This window comes from Heloderma suspectum, chromosome 1 (assembly GCF_057233095.1).
Source record: "Heloderma suspectum isolate Gila_16-S chromosome 1, 16-S_ref, whole genome shotgun sequence".
Taxonomy (NCBI): Eukaryota; Metazoa; Chordata; class Lepidosauria; order Squamata; family Helodermatidae; genus Heloderma; species Heloderma suspectum.
The window spans coordinates 305,374,796-305,394,260 of NC_139458.1; the positions used below are offsets into that span (position 1 = coordinate 305,374,796).

The 19,465-nt window shown below is 43.5% G+C and overlaps 1 protein-coding gene, 1 long non-coding RNA gene and 1 other non-coding gene across 17 annotated transcripts in view; all 3 read right to left on the reverse strand.

Moving 5' to 3' along the window:
* SYNCRIP (synaptotagmin binding cytoplasmic RNA interacting protein) overlaps positions 1-7,510 on the reverse strand; it is a 28,840-nt gene extending 21,330 nt beyond the window's left edge. For 6 of the 15 annotated variants that reach the window (XM_084827052.1, XM_084827051.1, XM_084827048.1 and 3 more), the window contains exons 1-6: positions 7,300-7,510; positions 5,702-5,861; positions 4,885-5,003; positions 4,638-4,745; positions 2,929-3,042; positions 2,666-2,842 (exon numbers count right to left, since the gene is read on the reverse strand). In XM_084827052.1, the coding sequence (XP_084683178.1) occupies positions 2,666-2,842; positions 2,929-3,042; positions 4,638-4,745; positions 4,885-5,003; positions 5,702-5,849 (666 nt within the window). In that variant the 5' untranslated portion in view covers positions 5,850-5,861; positions 7,300-7,510. Of the gene's footprint in view, positions 1-2,665; positions 2,843-2,928; positions 3,043-4,637; positions 4,746-4,884; positions 5,004-5,701; positions 5,862-6,690; positions 6,855-7,299 lie in introns of those variants that run through there. The other 9 variants (XM_084827044.1, XM_084827043.1, XM_084827042.1 and 6 more) reach the window with 5 other exon arrangements.
* Positions 7,511-14,310: 6,800 nt separating this feature from the next.
* LOC146359310 (uncharacterized) lies at positions 14,311-19,198 on the reverse strand. Its single transcript, XR_014786618.1, has 7 exons — positions 19,173-19,198; positions 17,287-17,336; positions 16,694-16,772; positions 15,522-15,548; positions 15,208-15,302; positions 14,928-14,994; positions 14,311-14,554 (listed from the first exon to the last, which is right to left on the reverse strand). It is a non-coding gene; the product is annotated as an uncharacterized LOC146359310 (long non-coding RNA).
* LOC146359311 (small nucleolar RNA SNORD50) lies at positions 15,403-15,474 on the reverse strand. The gene has a single exon (XR_014787051.1). It is a non-coding gene; the product is annotated as a small nucleolar RNA SNORD50 (small nucleolar RNA).
* Positions 19,199-19,465: the final 267 nt, after the last annotated feature.

Consider the following 19,465-nt stretch of genomic DNA (forward strand, 5'->3'; position numbering starts at 1 on the left):
GTTGCCCACACCTGCTCTAATGGCACAAACTATAGTTTGTGCTGCAGCAGCATCCCCTACTGTTCCAATTACACCTCATCATAAAGAAGAAGGGGTTCTTCACAATTTACCAAACTTCAACAACTGAACAACTCATCTCAATTCGTGGGAGGGAAAGATAAACCTAAGACTTCCTATGAAACTGTATTTCATATTTTAAAAGCTAAGGGTTGGATCCGGACTTGATCATACGTAAATTCACTGAAATCATGTAACTCAAGTCTACTCTAAGTATGACCAAGTCTGGATCCAATCCATTGTGTCCCACTGTCCCAACTAATAAAAGTTAACATTAACTGTTGATAAAAGATAACTTTGTTCCCCTACCCCAACACTGCCTCTTTTGGCCCTTTAAGGGAGTGAAAATAATTCACTCCAAGGGACAGAAGCACCAAGGCATTCCTGTAGTTATCTCTTGGCCCTTAAAGGTTAACAGCTCTTCTGTGCCTAGATGAGAAGTGAGGGACCAAGTTATATACACTATTAATCTTCATGCAGAAATGTGAGGAAATTCTCTCAACAATTGATTGTGATCCTTTTCAGAAGTCAGAGTGGGATAATTAGCATACTTTTAAGATCAAATTAGGTCAACCATGTCACTTTATCCTCTACCGATTTAGAGTATGGTAATGCATGTAACATTACTTTACAGACCTTAACCAAATCTGATCAGTGACTTTCAAACCTGGTACTAGCATGCCTGTTACTAGAGTGCTGAGGTTTAGCCTAAAAAGCAATGCCAGCGCATTACCCTAGACTTGTAAATAGCCACTCACTCGCCTGTCTACCTGAGGTAAAGGTCTTCTCCAAGCAACAAGGCAGGAAAGCTTGTATAAAATAGAAGTCAGTTGATTCTCTTCCTCTTTCATGTCATGTGCCACCTCTCCAAGCCTTTAAAAAGGCCAAAAGAGACAACTGCAGACATGTTAGTAAAGGTTTGCAGGCAAGTAACTTGTGGACTTGTTTGCAAGCTTTATTGTACTTAAAATATTTGATTAAAAATATTGGACGTATAGTAACTTACTCCACTGTAACTTTCTAAAGAACTCTTTTCCTTAATGCCTACTTATTAACAGTGCAATACTAACCTCCAGAACTGCTGGCTGTCTGGAATTAGTATAGGGTAGAGGTGCCCCTCCAATCCAGGGAGGAGCCCTCCAACCAAGAGGGGTCCTCCACCAGGGACTCAGTTACACCTGTGGAAAGTTCCATGGGTGAATATTTGCTGGTGGTAGGACCCAAAATGGGGCATTCTGGTGGGTGGCTTGGGATTTACTGGATCCAAAGATCCTCCTTTCTAACATGAGGCCCCAGGATCAGGCCCCTTGCTTCCATTAGCCTTGATTGATATTTTCCCTTCTGTTGCAACTAATGGGAGGGAAAATAAGAGAAACCGCTACAGAAAAAGGTTACATCTGCCCCTGCTCCCCCGCAACAATTTCTTCTGGCTATCACTCGCAAGCAGGGTTTTGAAAGTAGCACAAATCCACCACTTCACCCCAGCCGCCAGCTTGCTCTGTAATGCATACTTATGACAAAAGATCATGAAGCAAATGACAAAAAGAGTGCCCTGTCCAAGTTTAACATGATTCTTAGAGTGCCAGAGATTGAAGAATTCCATCAATTTCCAGGTGCTCCACAAGTGACAATACTACAAAAGTCAATGTTTAAACCCAGCCAATACATCATTCTACACGTCTCCTCATAATGTAATTACTAATAGCAATATAAAAAATTAAAGTTTTTACTTGTAGTAGCGGCCTAGAAAGTTGTACTGTCTAAAATTGCGCAAGAACCAAACAGAACTTGTTTTAGATCCTTCTAAAACCAACATTCCCATTTTTCTGTTGGAAAATCGACTTATAATTGTTCTAATATGTAACTACTAACAGAATTAGAGAAAAAGTACTGAACTGCCTGATCTAGGACAGGAGTGGTTTTAATAAGTCTTGTCTTTACAATGCCAGTTATCTTGCAATTCAACACACTGGGCTAAATCCAATGCTACTTCAGTGGACTTCCTCTCATGCAACAGTGTTTTACCTTCCCCTCCTCCCCCACAACCGTCCCCCAAATCTGCTCCAGGGGTCTTCCAATCTTCCAGAGCAGATCTGAGGGGCATGCAGGGGAAATCTGATCACTGCCAGCTGGATACAATCTACTTACTAACTGAACACAGTAGGATTTACTTCTAAGTAATCATGCATACATTTGCACTGTAAATCTCGTCTGAACACTAGGGCTAGAAAAGTATTTCCATTTCTTAACTGCCATCCCTGGCTGCACTCAAATTGCCTTTAAGTACCTGCACTGCACTGAAGGAAGAAATACCATATAAAACCACTATAAAATTAAAAAAAAAAGATAAAAGCAACTCTTAAGATTTAATTTGAGCTTAGGATAAGAATGTCCAAGTCCTGGAAGTCACTAGGCCTAAACCATTCTAATCTACGCATTAAGGTGGAAGCTGATGTGGATATTCCTTAACCACTGCTAGGAACTATAATTGCTGCTTTTAGATGAAAACATTTAGATTTTATTGTGTAAGCGGCTTTGGGAGGGCTTTTGCCCTTAAAGGCAGCCTAGAAATATAATAAATAAATGGTCCCAGAAGACTGCAACTTACCAATTTAACAGCTTCCTGAGCTGCCTCTTTGTTACAAAAAGTGACAAAAGCATATCCTCTGTTTAGACCTGTCAGTGGGTCCATCATTAAGCGCAGATCCCAAATAGGTCCAGCTTTCTCAAATAGTGGAACAAGCTCATCCTCAAATAAGTCCCTTGGAATCTTTCCCACAAATATCTGTAAGAAAAAAAACATTTTTTAAAAGCATCACAAAGGGATAAGCATGGTAACACTACCCCAACCCAAAATGTTATGTCTCTTACCTCAGTGCCAACAGAAGGCTGATGTCCTGAATAGACACACTCTGGGGGAGGACCACCATACTTCCTTTGTCCAGTAGTTACATCAAGCGTGTAACCCGTTCTCTCCAAAAGTGCCTTCAAATTTAGTTTTAAAACCAAATATAATAATTTACCAACTTATTCAATTACTAATTAAGCACATCCAATTAAAATAGAAAGAGGAAATGCATGCTTGCACTATAGCTGCCTTTCGAGCCTATTTTAAAAGAACTTGGTTTCACTGAGTTTTGTAATACAGCTTCCCAAATACATTTTCATTTTTAACAATTCTGAAGTTTTTGCAAGCCCAAATCTTTGTATATGAAAACACATATCCTGATACAACAATTTTACACTGTAATCCCACACACTGTATAAAAAGCCTCTTTTAAAAGGCTAGTTTTGTTTCCTGAGTCCCATCAGGTACTTCTGTGCTAGTTATGCAGCTGTCATGCCAAGTGGCTTATTCTGGCGAACCTATACTTCTAAACGGAGATCCTTTGTGCCTCATCTTTAGGCATCCAACAGCCTCCTCTTGCCCATATGCAGCTCGAATTCTGCTTCTACTGGGGATAGGTGTACCCCTACAGTCTGGGGGGGCAGGGGAGAAGCAGGCTGTGAGTTACACTTGGGGTGAAGCGTGGATGAGCCGCTGTTTAGAATGGATCTGATGCATGCTTGGCACAACAACAGCCCACAGAGTTGCCCAGGTAGGGCAAGAGAGGCTACACTGGCTATTTATGAGATGCCAGTCTTACCTCTTCAATAGGGTGCAGGATCAATTTGTATATACATGCATGGTTCATTCACTGTTAATCCTGCCCTGTAGTCCCTACATGCACGCATACTTCAATCTCACTAAGGTTTGGTTTGTGAAAGGAAAAATAAAAAGTACCGGAATTCCAAAAGTCAATACAGAATAAAATAGAAATTAATAAACTAAGGAGATGGATATATACTACATGCAAACACTATAGTCATGGCTTTCTAAAATATTCAGTGTTTGAATGTATCATTCTGGATCTTTTCATAATAAAAAGTTAAACTCCTCTCTATCAAAAGTTGTCATTTCTCCTGCTAGAACAAGCTGAAATATTTGTGATATACCATGCATAAAGACTGTAAGATAAGCAAGGCCCACATTCTCACAACTTCCCACTGCCTTTAATCGATCAGTCACAACTAAACACTGAAGACTTTGGGATTAGCACAACCTGATACTGCAAAGTGCTTAACAACTGGCTTATACAATCAGATCTCTGGTTACAATGCCAATAAAGTGATAGTAAGAGTTCATGAGTCATCAGTATCAGAAAAAGTATCCAAGTATATCCACCAGAAGCAAAAGAAACGAATACTAGAAATCACCTTGCCAGGATTAAGTATACAGACTGGGTGCAGAGTCTACCATGCCATCACATTTTGTGGCATGTTGCGAGTGTCAATCCTCAGAAGTACATTGAAGATGGCACTCCCTGCCAATACCTCCCTCAACACAGGACCCATTTTAGGAGCCTAGCAAGTAGCGTTACAAGACTGAGCTATCACACTTTTGTCTAGAACACTGCTACAGATACCTCAGTACAAACTGCCCTTATACACATTATGTTGGAGTCACATGAAACCATAGTATTGACATGCCACAGGCATAAAAAATTATGAAGTATAGAGTTTCTTGTAAAGAAACATACCTTGATCTTTGCCTCATCTGGTCCTTTGCTAGAATCTGCCACTTTGGTCCCTTGTTTTTCTCGTTGTCTGTATGTCTTCATGACGCCACATAAAAAGGCACTTTTGTTCTAAAATAATTATATGAATAAATTTAAAGAGTCAGATCAGATTTTACAACAGATCACCCAAGATTGTGCAAGTTCTGTACATGTGCTAGCACAAACTATAGTAATATCAAGGAATAGAAATATTACCGTAGTACTTTACCTGAACATGAGAGAGATCACTGTCTTTAAATTGCTGAAGTACTGCCAATGCACCTTCTTCATTAAATTCCTTTAAAGCTTCAATAGCTCTTTCATCTAAATCACTGTGAGCAACTAGCCCTAGAAAAAGAAATACTGTGTTCTAGCATTTTTCAGTTAACCATTTTATCACATATCAGAAGCAGATAAACTAGCCAGTGACTGTTTATTAAGTTAGGCTTTTTCCTTCTCTAAAATATGATTAGTCTGCTGAATACATTAGTCTCTAAATGTACTACATGACTTATATCTACTGCTACTATTACATTTTCGCAAATTCTAGGGAAAAATTCATACATTTATATGGATGACTGAGTTGACTTGAGCAATTAGATATAGCACTTCTTGTCTCTAAAAGAAACTTTAAGCTAGGCGAAACCACTCAGCAATTCTACTACTCTCCAAAATGGAGCTTCAAAGCATGACTGACCACACTGTAGCCTTTGCACCCACGGGTCCAAACATTGTCATCCACAAGAGATGCATACAATTACTGCTTCACTTACTAGACTACACAGTGCTCCAAACACAAACAACTGTAATCCACAATGAACTATTCCTAAGGTACAAGTTCCAACTGCTTTCCCTCACCACCACCACCACCACCACCCCTTCATTCAGTTCCAGAAGCTGATCTAGACTAGTATAAATATTACATATTAATTACTAAGAAAACTGCAGTCCCCATACTTTTTTGGAAACCACAAAAAGTTGCTATTTTAGCCCAAAGCAAGGAAAGTCCAATAGAAAATAGTAATTTTGCAAGTTTTACATCTTACCTGCAACGTAAATTTCATCTAGTTTTTCAGCAACTTTCTGTGGTAAACCAGCATCAAGCAATGTCTGGAAATGCTCAGAATGGGTAACTGCAGCAGAAGTATCCATGGGCTCTTCAGTACCATTCCCATTAACATGTTCAGAAGCCATGTTTCCAGATATCTGTTCAAACGCAATAAGCATAATTAAGCTATAACCCTTAAAGCTAAGCAATGCGGGTGTCAATCAATACATGCAGCTACCCTACCAGGGGCTTGCAAAGTTTAACCCGTTTTCCCCTATTACTTTTGAAGTCAGAAAGCTTGCAAGTCTGTTTCAAGCGATAGAACTAATAGTGCAAAGGCAAACCCTAGAAAACCACAGCCTAGCGGGGGTGTTAAGATTTTACTGCAGGTTTTACACAATCCAGCCAACCTCTCTGACTCACATCTCTCTCTCTAGCACGCCCTAAGAAGCTCTGGAGAAGTTAGAAATAGAACGAAAAGCAAAAGGCCGAGAAGAACGTGCAGACACCGCCGCGCGATACAGCCACTGCCCTTCGCTGCCGCTTTTACCCTAATCATTCATTTCAACCCATAGTACTTCTCACGAGACCCTAATCCCTCGCCTACATTCAAGGCATATCACCTTCCCGCCTCTCCGACAGGGCCTAAAGTAACCAGGCAAAAGGAACAAAGCGCTTGCCAGTCCGCACTCAGCCCAGGTGGCGGCCGCCGCCATAAGCCTGATGGAAACACGTGCTCGGCGCGTTCAAATGTCTTACAACTTCCTCCAGCGACCAACTTCACTCTCCCCCCCCCCCGCCGGAAAAGCAGTTTCTCCCTCTAACCCTCCCCCCTTTTCCCATCGGGAGAAGAATTGCAACACCCTGGGCCCTATTTCGCCACGCGGAAAGGGGGGGGGGAGTAGGGGAACAAAATGCGTGGACGACGCCTCTCCACGTCTTTCCTCCTCCCGCCCCGGAACAATGCATACAAATCATACTCCAGACCTCCTCTCCACCTCCCGCCATGCCGTTCCAACTCCAATGTGCGGAGTTGGCCTCCAGACCAGCTCCTACCCCGGCCCGTTACGTGACTCGCGGCACGCGACAGCCGCACCGCCTCCCTCGCCCCCAAGTCCCGCGGCCACATTGGCGGCGGCAGTCCCTGCCCTACCGCTTCCTTTCCATCTCGTCCCACCCCACCCGACAGGCGCCTCGTGGCCAATGAATGGCGCTGGCGCCTGGACAATGAGGCAGCTGGAGCGCCTTCGCAGGCGGGGAGAAGCCGGGAAGGGTCTCCCCTCGTTCCCGCCGCCCCCCTGTCACGTCCGTGGGGCCTAGCGTCGCCCGTCACACAGCACCAAGTGCCGCTTCCACACCAGCTCCACGCTGCCCGGGACAGGGCCGCTGATCGCCGCCGTCCTCTTTGTTCCTCCCAGCCCCATTTTTACCCAGAGCCGGCTGCCCAAGCGGCCGCCTCCTCTCCCACCATGTCCCGCGCCCCGCTCCCTCCTCCCCAGCAGACCCTCTTTTTCTTTAAAGGGCCCCTTTCTCTTAACCGACTCTCTCGCGCGCTCCCTCCCCTCCCCCGCCTGACAAGCCCCGGCGGCGGCTGACCTGTGCGGGTGAGCGGCGGGGGTGATGAATGGTGAGCGAAAGGGCTCCGGAGGGGGACGGTGCGGGGGGACGCGGTTGGGGAGCTGCCCCTTCTCCGCTCCCTCAGCGTGTCCGGAGAATGTGCAGGAGCCTGCGTAAAATGGCGGCCGCTCGAGCGCTCACGCCGCTGCTGGCACCAACCAACCCCAGCCCCCTTCCACTCGGCTCAGGCAGGGAGGGGAGCGGCGGCGGCGGGGAGGAGGAGGAGGAGGAGGCGCCGCGCGCGCGCTGGCGCAGCCCCAGCGCCGGGGTCTCCCGAGCAGATCCACAAGGGTTATCGCCCCGCCCGCTGCTGGGTGGCTTAGCTCTGAGACAGGCAGCAGCGAAGGCGAGGCCTCGCGCGCATGCGCACACGCGGCTAGACAGAGCCCGTCCTCCACGCTCTCGGGGAAGGAAGGAAGGGAAAGTTCGTCCCCGTCTTTGGGCAACTTCCAAACAGAAACCCGCGAGAGCCCTCGTGGGTGGAACGAGAGCCTCCGCGCGAGATCCTTTGCACTTTTAGGCGCAGATATACGATCGCGGAGTTGATGCTGCTTTTAGGTCTTACTGCTTTATTTCCCTGTATCAGTTCTTAAATGGTTCTTAACGTTTATGAAAGCCGCCCTGAGAATGTGCTTGGAGGGCGGCTTATACATAGTGGAAAGTAATATTACGATTATTATTGATATTAATACTTCATGACAGCAGTTAGGCGACAAAACTTTTGTCATTTCATTTCTTCCTGCCTTTGCCTTCATTGTAATAGCCTTGACAGTGGGCTACGATGCCAGTTAAAAATAATGTAACAAATAAGACTAAAAAATAAGCCCCATAAAGTGTTAATATTCTTTGGTTAAACACGCACTGGTGCCGCTTAATATTAATTAGCGCTAATAGGATGGACAAAAAGGCTAGACTTAGCCTGGTGTCTGGCTAGGGAGGGAAATCCAGATTAAGAGTGGCAGCACAAATAAGGCTCTTTCCAGTAGTCATCCACCTAAGTTCTGAGGGCGGGAGCAGCAGGGCAGGACACCCGCAAAGGGCCTCGATGATCGCCATAGGACACGCAGTCGTTTTGGAAGACGAAGTAGATGCAGCAGGGGATCCGATTTTAAAAGAAAAGAGTGGGCTATATAAGAATTGAATCTTTCTTCCCTCTCTGCAGACTTAAGTTCCTGCTCACTTCCAGTATCGTAGCTGGGAAAAAATAAAGGCTGTTGATAGAGAAACTATGAACTCGCTTGCATTCACTCCCCTTTTGCTTTTTAAATTGCAAAGCCTCACAGACCCGGTTCTGCATCATGGCGGCAATTCCACACTTTAAAAACATGCCTAGTTTATCGTAAGTTTAACTCGTGCTCTTGAGTAACAACTCCTAGGGTGGCCACTGACTCTTAAGTAGAGTGTGAGTGAATGTGCTTTCATGGGGAGCAAGAGAGCACACGTTTTCTCGGTGTAGTTGTGTTGTCCCAGGCAGGAGCAGTTTAGTGTTCCCTCTTTCCTCCTCGTCTACTACCTCTTATGGCAGTGTAGGAAGCCAGGGCTTCTACTCCCCTCCCTTCTCTGTTACATGTCTCTGGAAGGGCTGCTGGGGGAATAGAGTGAAACAGGGTGAGGATTTGGATATTTTATTTATTTATTTAAAGATACTCAGTAAGAGGTGTAGGGCTGGGAGAAACACTACATCCCTTTAAACTAGATTAGGTGAGAGGGGCTATGGCCATGCCTAGGTTGTTATTGCTGCTTCCTGCTTGCATGTATACTTTCTATTACACCTTTCCGGTAGAATTGAACTCAAATTGGCTCACACTGAAATAACAATCATAGATACAAAGTGATAAACACACACCAAGAACAAAGCAGTAGTGAAAAGACCAGAGGCCAAATGAGGAAAATGTGCACTGGAATATAAGTCTCCACCGCCAGTCAAAAAGCAGGCACTGATGGGACCAAGGACACCACCCTAGGCCAGCTGTTCCACAATCTGGTGCCACAGATGGAAAGGGCCGTCGCTCTTACACCCCTTTGCCATACCTCAAACAAGGGAACAGGCAGGAGGGCCTCTGTAGTGAAACTAGAGTTGTCCAGCTGGTACATACAGGAGCTGTTTCCAATGGTAGGGCAGTCCCAGGCCATTTAGAGATTTAAAGTTCAAAGTCAACATCTTGAATTGAACCCAGAAACAAATTGGTGACTAGTGCAGTCAGAGTAAGGTGCTCTGATCTCTAGCGCCCTACTGGAACTCTGGCAGCTGCATTCTAGACCAAGGGAAGTTTCCAAACTGCCTTCAAGGATATATCCATGTAGATCACATTACAGTAATCCAGCGTAGGGATGACTGGGTATAATGATGGAAGCTTCATCTTGCCTTCTCCCAATAAAAGTGAGTATACCAGACTGAATTAGTAAAAGGCACTCTTGGGCATCCAGAATTGGATCCAAGAACGATCTGAAGCTGCAAATCTCCTGCTGCCTCATCCCAACAGCTTCTACACTTCCCACACGATCAGCTGACTCCCCAGTTAACACTACCATCTTACCTGTATTTCGCTTGCTCACTTGATTCCAAGTCGAAACTGCCACTAAGCACTGGTTTAGAGCTTCCACCGCCTCCTTGGGATCAGATGATGGAAATGAGAGGAAGGGCTGAGTGTGCTCTGCATCGCAATGACACTCCAACCCAAACCTCTGGGTAACTTTGCCCAGCAGTTTTACATAGATCAGGGATCAGCCTGTGGCGCCCTTCCACCCAGCCCACACACCACCTCCATCGGCTGTGCAATCCTCCCGTCTTTCCTCACACCCCACCCCCATTCTCCTCACCACAGTGCAGCCAGCACAAAAACAAGGGACCTGGAGGCAAGCACACATGCAAGCGCAGAAGCCCAGCTATGGAGCACAGCAACTAGAATAGTGTAATACTGGGTGGAAAGATGCTATAGCCATGAGGATCCGTAGGCAGGCCTGAGTGTGTGAGCTGCATTCTAGTCTCTCTCCTTCTCTTCACTGAGATCCAGCCACCACCAAAAGGAGAATGAGACCTGTAAGCAAGGTGGCCGCACAAGCTCAAAAGCCCAACCATGTACAACAACATGGAACCCTATGGCAATCTGCTCCACATACTTCCTGGTAAAGAGAAGCTTGGCTGGAAAACCTTACTTAACCCCGCTGAGGATCTTCCTATTAGAAAATGAACCATAAATACTTACCTGTGCATTAATATCAATGTCCAAGGCCCTACTCTGTCTCATCATTGAGATACCAGCAGAGCTTTTTCTGTGATGGCAGCTGAGCATTTATGGAATTAACTGCCCCAGAAACCCATATGGCCCCATCATTTATTTTTTAAAGTCTTAAGACATTTTTATTTCAATCTGTTTTATTGATTGCTATGCTTTTGGTTAGCTTATACAGTTCATTTTCATGGGTGCTTTTAAAAAGATTTCATGTTTTATCTTAGAACTACCTTATGAGAGCAATCATGCTCCAAAAAGCAGGGCACAATCCTATGCATGTTTAGACAGAAGAAATTCCTCCAACTCCCAGCATTCCCCAGCCACCTAGGGAATGCTGAGAGTTGTAAGACTTTCTTCTGCCTAAACATGCATAGGATTGTACCCTTAAACCTTTTTTAAAAATGAGCTTTCGTAACATCTGTTTCATAACATTAGAGCAAAACCTTTGCACCCTTGAGCAATTTGAAAGAATCAAGATTGTATTACTTCAGCAGCAGAGCCATACACCGAGGAAATTTCATCTACCCAATGTATTTTGATATTTCAGGTATATTCATCACAAACGCCAATTAGCAATTTAAAAATCATCACAAGGGGCTGTATATTGAAAAAAATTTGGTGGCAGTTTCAGAGCTACTGCCAAGTTCCTACTTTTGCATACTTCCCTCACACTGAGTGGAATCCAACAGGGCACGTATGCCTCTGCCAATTGCCTTACGGCCCAATTCCTGTCCACAAGCAGGACCCACTGCTTGCAGAATCGGATTTAGCACTTCTGGCGCAACCAGAAATGAGCAAAACCACGCATTTTTGGAACAGGGCAGGTCAGCTGAGCTCACATAAGGGCTTCCCCTGGGAAGCGCTAAATCACTGTTGCACAAACTGTGGATCCTGCTCACACAACAGAATCGGTGGGACCCACTGCTTGCACAAGAGAATCAGTGGAGGCATGAGCACCCTGCTGGATTCTGCCCATTGCTGTGTTGTATCCTTGTGCACCTTTCTGGTCAAAGGAGATACTCCAGGTGAGCCCCCCACTTGTTTCTAATGCTCTGCCTTTCAGCAATCAGTAGAAAATTGGCTGTCCTAGAAGGCTTTTAAAAATTGTACATGGTGACTGCTATATCCTCAAGCCTGACCACCATTTTTTGGTAGAAAGGCAGGATAGAAATAAAAAATAAATGTTGGTGCTACTGTTTATGCCATGTTGGACAATCACTTGTTTCTTTTATAACCTCTTATTGCTTATTATCTTCAGACACCTGGGACAAAGAATATAGGAAAGGGAGGAATACAGTAGGGTTGCCAATTAAGTTTTCAATGATGCTTTAAGTCTGCATAGATCTGCTTATGAAAAATAAGTTCTAAAAGTTTTTTCTATAGATGGCAACCTTGAGCAGTTTGTAAAATGGCTGCTTCAATTCAGAAGGCTGATACACAAATATAAATTAAATTCACAACAAACATACCTGAACCTGAAATAGAAACCAAACTCCATCAAATATACAGTACCCCTTTTGCCAGACTGAGCCTTCCATAGCCAGAACAACTTCTACACACCTACTTGATTTTGATGGCACCTACGCTCCAGCTAAGCCAAATAGCAGCCCAACACGGGGTGTTCACATGACACTATCAGTGGCTATTCTAATTTCATCATGCAATGAGGGTGCAGAACCTCAGGCCTGGGGACCCCAATCTGGTCGTCCATGATTCCCTGGAAGGCCCCACTTCCATCCACCGGTCCCACTTTTCCAAACCACCGAGTGTTTTCTTGGATTTTCCATCCATTCTGAAAGGTTGAAATGTTTCTCCTAAGGCTTAGTTAACAAAGAGCTGAAATATGCTGGCCCTATCCCTTTTGCTCAGTTCACCAATGGAACCGCCTTCTGAAAGTCTCTCTAGCATGGCATTCCATCAGCCATTCATTGGCTAAGATCAAGGCAAGACTATAGTGTAACACACTTGAAGTTTCAAACTGGTTTAATATGGTAGTATAAACACAGTTTAAACAATTCCCAAGGGTCATGTTGCCATCCTGAGTGCATAGAGCAAATACCAGTAGGGATAGTGTTAGTGAGACCATTGGTTTACCTAGCTAGTTTGCAGTTTCCCAGCCCTACCTGGAGATTCTAGGACCTTTTGCATGAAAGGTATGTGTTCTTCCAGTGTGCTACAAGCCCTTTCCTTAAAGGAAAGTGGCACTTGCCAATGAAACCTGCAGAGGTTCAGGTTGCATGCAACTATGTGCAGTGTCAGGCATTTACAGGAATAGCTGCCCTGCTGACTACTCCCATGATTCAGACAATGCTCATCTAGGAATGTCTTGCTATTTTAGCTATGCAATGGTGGTCAAATACAAATCATTAGATGCAAGCCATTTGGAGTCTTAACCTTCCCCAAACCAGTGAGTTACTATGCCAAATATTCAGAGATAAAATAATTGGCAGTAAGGCTTACTGGTTCCAGCTTATACCTAGCTTTTTCTTTTGTAAGGCAACTTTCCAGTTAGGCTTTTTTACAACAGGCAGAAAATTGAGCAGTGAATAACTTTTCGTGAGATTAGTGTCCTATTTCCCTTTTACCAAATCAACCTCAGCAAGAACTTAACATACCTTCTGAGATATGTGCATGTTTCTAAAGGTTTTATTATGGAGTAAAATCATCTTTTAATCTAGGATCTTTTTATATGGCCTTTCAGTCAAAATCCTTAGTCAATCCCATTCCTGACATCAGGGCACATTAATCCAGAACATCACCATCCTGCTCATTCTCACCAGTATGCATTTCAATCAATTCACCCATGACTACGTGGAGGGGAACCATGTTTACTGCACCAGATTTGAGGCCCTAGGTTTGATGTGTTTTCTCAGGATCAAGGACCAGTCCAGTTGTTCACAAAACCATGTTTTGACCTAACCGAACAGCCTACTCTATCATTCTCTACTTAGCCACAAGGTCTTTTTTTTACCTCTGACTAGCGGCACACGTAGCTTGCTCCTTTTAGTGGTTCAGACTACTGTAGTGTAAAATACAACTATCAAGTTGCTGATTTGGATGTTAAATTCAGATTCTCAGTGCTCCTACCACACTGGTATTAATATTATCAAAAACAAGTTTTCTTCCTGACCCCACTGTTCCGTAAAGCAGAATAACTGCCTTGGTATCAGACCACAACCCTTCTGATGCAACATCTTGTTTCCAGCAGTGGCCAGCCAGACACCATTAAGCACTTGCTGCAAGACAGTAAGGTGATTGTCATGTTTGGCCCTTCATTCACGTTCATTATGCAAACTGGGCAATCTTAATTTCTCAGAGAAATTTTGTGCCCCTCTCCTCTCCACATAATATTTTATAAACCTCTATCACATAATCTATCTTACCCAATTGGGTTACTCTGAACTGAACACAGTATCCTAAATGGAGCTCCACCTTGCACATGAAGTTATGATTGGAGGCCCCCTTATATGTCCCACCACCTAGAGGCTAGGTTGGTAGGAACTTGTGACAAGCAAGGCCTTTTCAGTTCTTTCCATTCCCCCAAACTGGAAGCCCACTAATTCCATTTTAATGGTATAAACATGCCCTAGCAAACTGAAGATGCAAAGAGATAATGCTCCTATACTATTCCTCACAAACTTTCAGGAATAGCCAATATCCTTCATGTAAAAATACTCTCAAACCATTTTAGGACACCCTGTGATCTGTTTCAATTATCTTTAGCCAGAACATGTTCAACCACAGCTTAAATCATTAATCTATTTTAAAACTTTTATTTTGACACATCTGCAGTCTACAACACTGAAGAAATTCAAGAGCTGCATTTAAGACAAATTTGCAGTCACTAGATGTACACATTAATTGCAATGAGGTTTTAAATGTTTATTGTATTGCTAAGTCCCAAACTGATTTCCCCCAAACTTGAGGCTGATTTGAGCTTGTGCAGGATGCGACTTCACACAGGAAGGCTTCAGATCACATTCCCATTTGACTTCTTAATGCTAAAAATAAAAAACAGGATTTTACAATTGGATGAATGCAGGAAACACTATAGCATATTCTACACATTACAAGGAATAAATTTAGGCTGCATCCTACACACTCAGAAGTAAGATGAACTGATGAACTTAGATCAGGTTGCTATGAATAGTTATCACCATGACTCCTACTGCACTATGACCTATAAGACAATTAGGGCAGTAGAAATGCATCTAAACATATGATCTACACCACAATCCTAAACACTAGATATTTTAAACTTCAGCTGCCTCACATTCTTGTGAATCTCATACTTCTTGGCTTTCAATTCTTGCCTAGTTTATTTATCTTATAAAATCATAATTCACCCTGGACTTTTAAGTTTGCACATCTTACCTCTTTGCTTTTTTCAGTAAGTATCATAAAGGGGTTCAGGTTTCAGTCCAAGGGCTTCCTCAAACCACTGTTCAGAAAGCAACAACGACACACTTTTATCCTTTTAAATTCATCAAGGAAATATGCATCTATACATGTACACTTAAGTCTGCTGGTCCTATTTTACAGTTTCTGGATACAGATGCAGCTCTGAGATAACCGACAAATGTTAGCTAGACATATTGCCCCAAAACAATGCCATCACCTAAACTGACCTCCCAGTAAATGTGAACACACTTACCAATCCAAGGTATTCCACTTGCTTGACATAGGTTAGGAATTAGGAGACCATGGGCTAAATCCATCCCAGTTGCTGCCTGGATTCCAGCTGCTAACCTACGTGAAAGTAGCGTGGAGAAAGTAGCATGTGTCAATAGAACTTGCTAGGAGTAAGTTCTCTGCAAAACAAATAGCGGATTCATTAGCTGGTTGTATAACCTCAGAAGCCGGATCCATATTGGCAGTTTTTCATCAAGGAATCAGGTTCGGGATAGGCTCATCACTGGTTGGACCAGTACCAATTACTTTCTCAATATAAACATTTAACACACATACCTTTATCAGAAAGCAGTTTCATCAAATCTGCAAAGAAAACAAGATTAATGAAATAGTTACTCCTTGTTTTTCTAGTAACAGACAAGTTCGCCTTTTATTCTGAAAAAGCATTGTGGAATTATTTGTGAAAAAATGCAAACTGTTATTGCTTCAAACTAGACTGAAGTCATGGTTTGAAGCAAGTTTACAAATCATAGTTACATGGGAATGTCAGTACATATGCAACAATAACATTGCTAATGCCAGGAAGGGAAAGATGCATGCACCCAGCTTGCAAATCATGGGAGCCAACATTACATCTGCGCCAAGTTTAACGGCGGTATCCAATTGTGCTCATCTATTAGTGGAGTAGACACCGCTGGCAAGACAGATTCCCCCCTCCCTGCCTGCAACTTCCAAGATCACTTGAGGATTGAGTAGCAGATTTCAGGAGAAAGACCTATGGTGTGAAGAGACCAGACTCGTATGATATTGGTGTATCCTATTTGTAAAGTGTTTCCAATAAATATGGACAGATAAATCTAATGGTGCGGTCTCTAACCAAGAGAACTTATCCATTATATTCAAAGTAAACTGCCATAGAAAAGCAGTCTGGCTTTGATCCGCTTATTTCTATGCTTCTGCCATACATTCTTTCAGCACCCCAGTATTTTTGAATTGTATATGCTGAAAGGAACCACAGTGTGGGCCATTCTTCCCAATCCATTAGCTCAGTCCTTCCAAGTTTAAAAATCCAGGACTTCACTGAAAAATTCTGAGGATACATACGCATGATGGCAAAAAAACCGTTTCACAAAAATGGGATGTGAATTGAATTGGCTTCTTGGCTTGGGAAGTGTTTAAACCTAGGTGAAATCCTGCAACTAAGCTCAGGCACCTATTCAGGACTAAATATATGGACTGCTGCATAGTATATCAAACAGATATACCCTTTCTTCATATGGTGACCCATCAAGTCTACTTTGACTACACAGCAAAGTTACTGACCTAGCTAAGAAAACTGACCCCATTCCAGGATTTTTAGACAATCAAGCCACTATTTCAATAACTTCAGATATTACATTAATGGAGTTCTCCATCTCCCAAATTTCAGTCTGTCCTCTTACACTAGCTAAGCATAGGAACACCGTGTGGTTTCAAAGCAGCAATTTTAGAAATGCCTTTATTCTTACCCCCAAAATGTTTATGTACTCAGGAACATCCATGCTTAGCAACTGAACACTTTTCTAGATATGTGGGTGTTTCCATAATCTGAAAATAAGATTTAAAAAATTCAGAAGAAAAGGAAGTGATACTTGGTATCACAATTAAGTCAGAAAATACTGTTTCTGTGACCTAGAATGGTTGAACTAGATACTTTACAGAAGACCTATACCTTTGACAGAATTCTGTACTTTAATGCCCATAGAAGAACCCTTTAAAATCATGCACATAGCACTGAGGATGGTATGAACTAGTGTAGTGGTTAAGAACACAGGATATGAGTCGGGAGGTTCCCGGCTCAATCAGCTCATTCATTCAGTCTCAGAATAGTCACAAGAACCCACCACGCATACTGTTGATATAGCAGTTTTGTAAAGAGGCAGTTATCATCCAAAGTAATTTGTTGGAATTTTCTTTTAGTGTTATACAAGATTCAGAGTAGCTGACAATCAAGCACCTACTTGAAGTTGCCCACAATGACATTAATACATGGGGCACTTTTTAAAATGCAAATCTTAGTCAAAGTACACAATTAGATTTAAGTTCAATATTTGAAACATACCATAGTTTTGCATAGTGGCAACACCAACACAGCTTTTAGTCCCATCATTCCTGGAACATAGATAAAAGCAGACAGGATTTAAAATTAGATGAGAATTAAGGACATAAAAACAGCCATGCTGGATCAGACCAAGAGTCTATTTAGTCCAACATTCTGTTCAGAGTAGCCAACCAGCTGCCCACAGGAAACCCACAAGCCAGGCATGAGTGCAACACCACCCTCCTGCCCATGTTCCACAACAACTGGTATACACAGGCATACTGCCTCTAATACTGGGGTAGCATATAGCCTTCTGGATTAGTAGCCTTCTCCTCCATGAATTTGTCCAATCACCTTTTAAAGCCACCCAAATTGGTGACCATCACTCATCCAAGCAATCAAGATATAAAATCCTAAATAAAATCATAGGGCACAATCCAACCATATTTGCACTTTTTTCAAGTCCCACTCATTTCAACTAAAGAGAACTATATCAATGGGACTTGCACACAACACCTCAAAATATTTACTTTACTTAAGCCCCATTGCTTTTCATGATATTATACTTGCAAACAATTGAGGTTATAATTACACTATAACAGACGCTTTTGACAATCCAGTAAGTATCAGCGAACTAGGTTACAAAAATTACCACAAGCCTATACCATTTTATTAATCTACGCCTAAAATTGCTTTCAATTTACTAGCCTCACTGCAAATATAAGATTTCATTTTACAATCAGAAAAATCAAACAGCAACTATCTATTATACAAGCATCCAAAGTACATGCATGCAGCCACTTAAGAAAGCATTTCTCTTAGCCTCAGTCTCTACCCCCACACACACAACATAAGGGATAGAAATCTTACAGAATTGTTAAGGATCACAGCTAAATACTACATGTGAAATGCTTTTAACACATGAAAGAACTATACAAATGTTAATTGTTAGCCCAGTAGTTTATTCTGAGTGGCTGCAACTCCTTTCTCATCCCCTCCTACCCAACCGTTTTAGCTGGAGTTGCTAAAGATTGAACATGGGCCCTTCCGCATTTTAAAACATCCATGAAATATGCCCTATAAATCAAGAACCTGACACACTCCACCCTACCTACGCTTATTTGGAATTAAATCCCACCCAGCGAAGCTAAACAATAAAGGTGTACAGAACTGCCGTCCTAAAGCCATTCATGCACGTCCCTGCATCGATTCCTCCTGAACTAACGGGGCGGGTTTGGCTGCCATTACTTCTTACAGGAATAGATCGTTTCTCTCCCGCACTTCTAAAACGAAAAAACATCTCAACCTCGGGGGCGGGGGGCCTCCTCTAGATCGGGAGCGCGCTTCCTGCCGTCGTTTTCCCGCCGAGAATTGCGCACCCGCCGCAGCTCTCGTTATTCGGCCCAGAAGCGATATTTGGCCCTGAAGGGGGGAAGATTTTCGGTGGGCCACTGAAGCGGAGGTCACCCCTCCTCCCCGCGGTCCCGATCCGGGACTCCGCCTAACTTTATTTCTGGCATACACACACACACGGTGGTAAATATATCCTCAAATGTGGCCTTAGTCCAGTGTTAATGCCTGAGGCCTCCACAAAACAGAGCCCATTCGAGCCGAGCCAGGCGTAGCCTACAAACCCCATCGTCACATCTACCACAAACCCCCTACGCACACTCCGCGGCCAACAGGAGCGCTCCGTAAGCGGGACTACGCGGTCCTCACGCACCATTCGCTTGTTAAGCGGGTCTCAGACAGCACAAGGAGCTAATGCATTAACACTAAGAAAAAGCGTCCGAAAATAAAAGACATCGATTGAAGGAGGCGGATGAGTCCAGAAGTGAGCAAGCTCAACATTTCCACAAAATGGCGGCTCCTCGCCACCAACGGCCACCGTCGACACACACGCTTACCTGGCTCCAACTGTCCAGGCGAAAAGAATGTGCGCATGTTCTACCAGTGCCTTATATAGGATTGGGGGAACGAAACCGAGGCTGGCCTCGCCCACTCACCTCCCATTGGATGCAGGACAGGGGGCGAGAGAAGGAAGGCGTTTCTGAAGGGCTTTGAAAATGATTATTTAACAGAGCCATAGAGATCCCGTTTAAGCCACGCCCAGTGGTAGTTTTCCTCCGTGGCGGTTGGATCTCTCTATGGTTGTATCTCACTTTCCGATGTTCTCTTCCGGAACGGGGGAGAGGGGAGG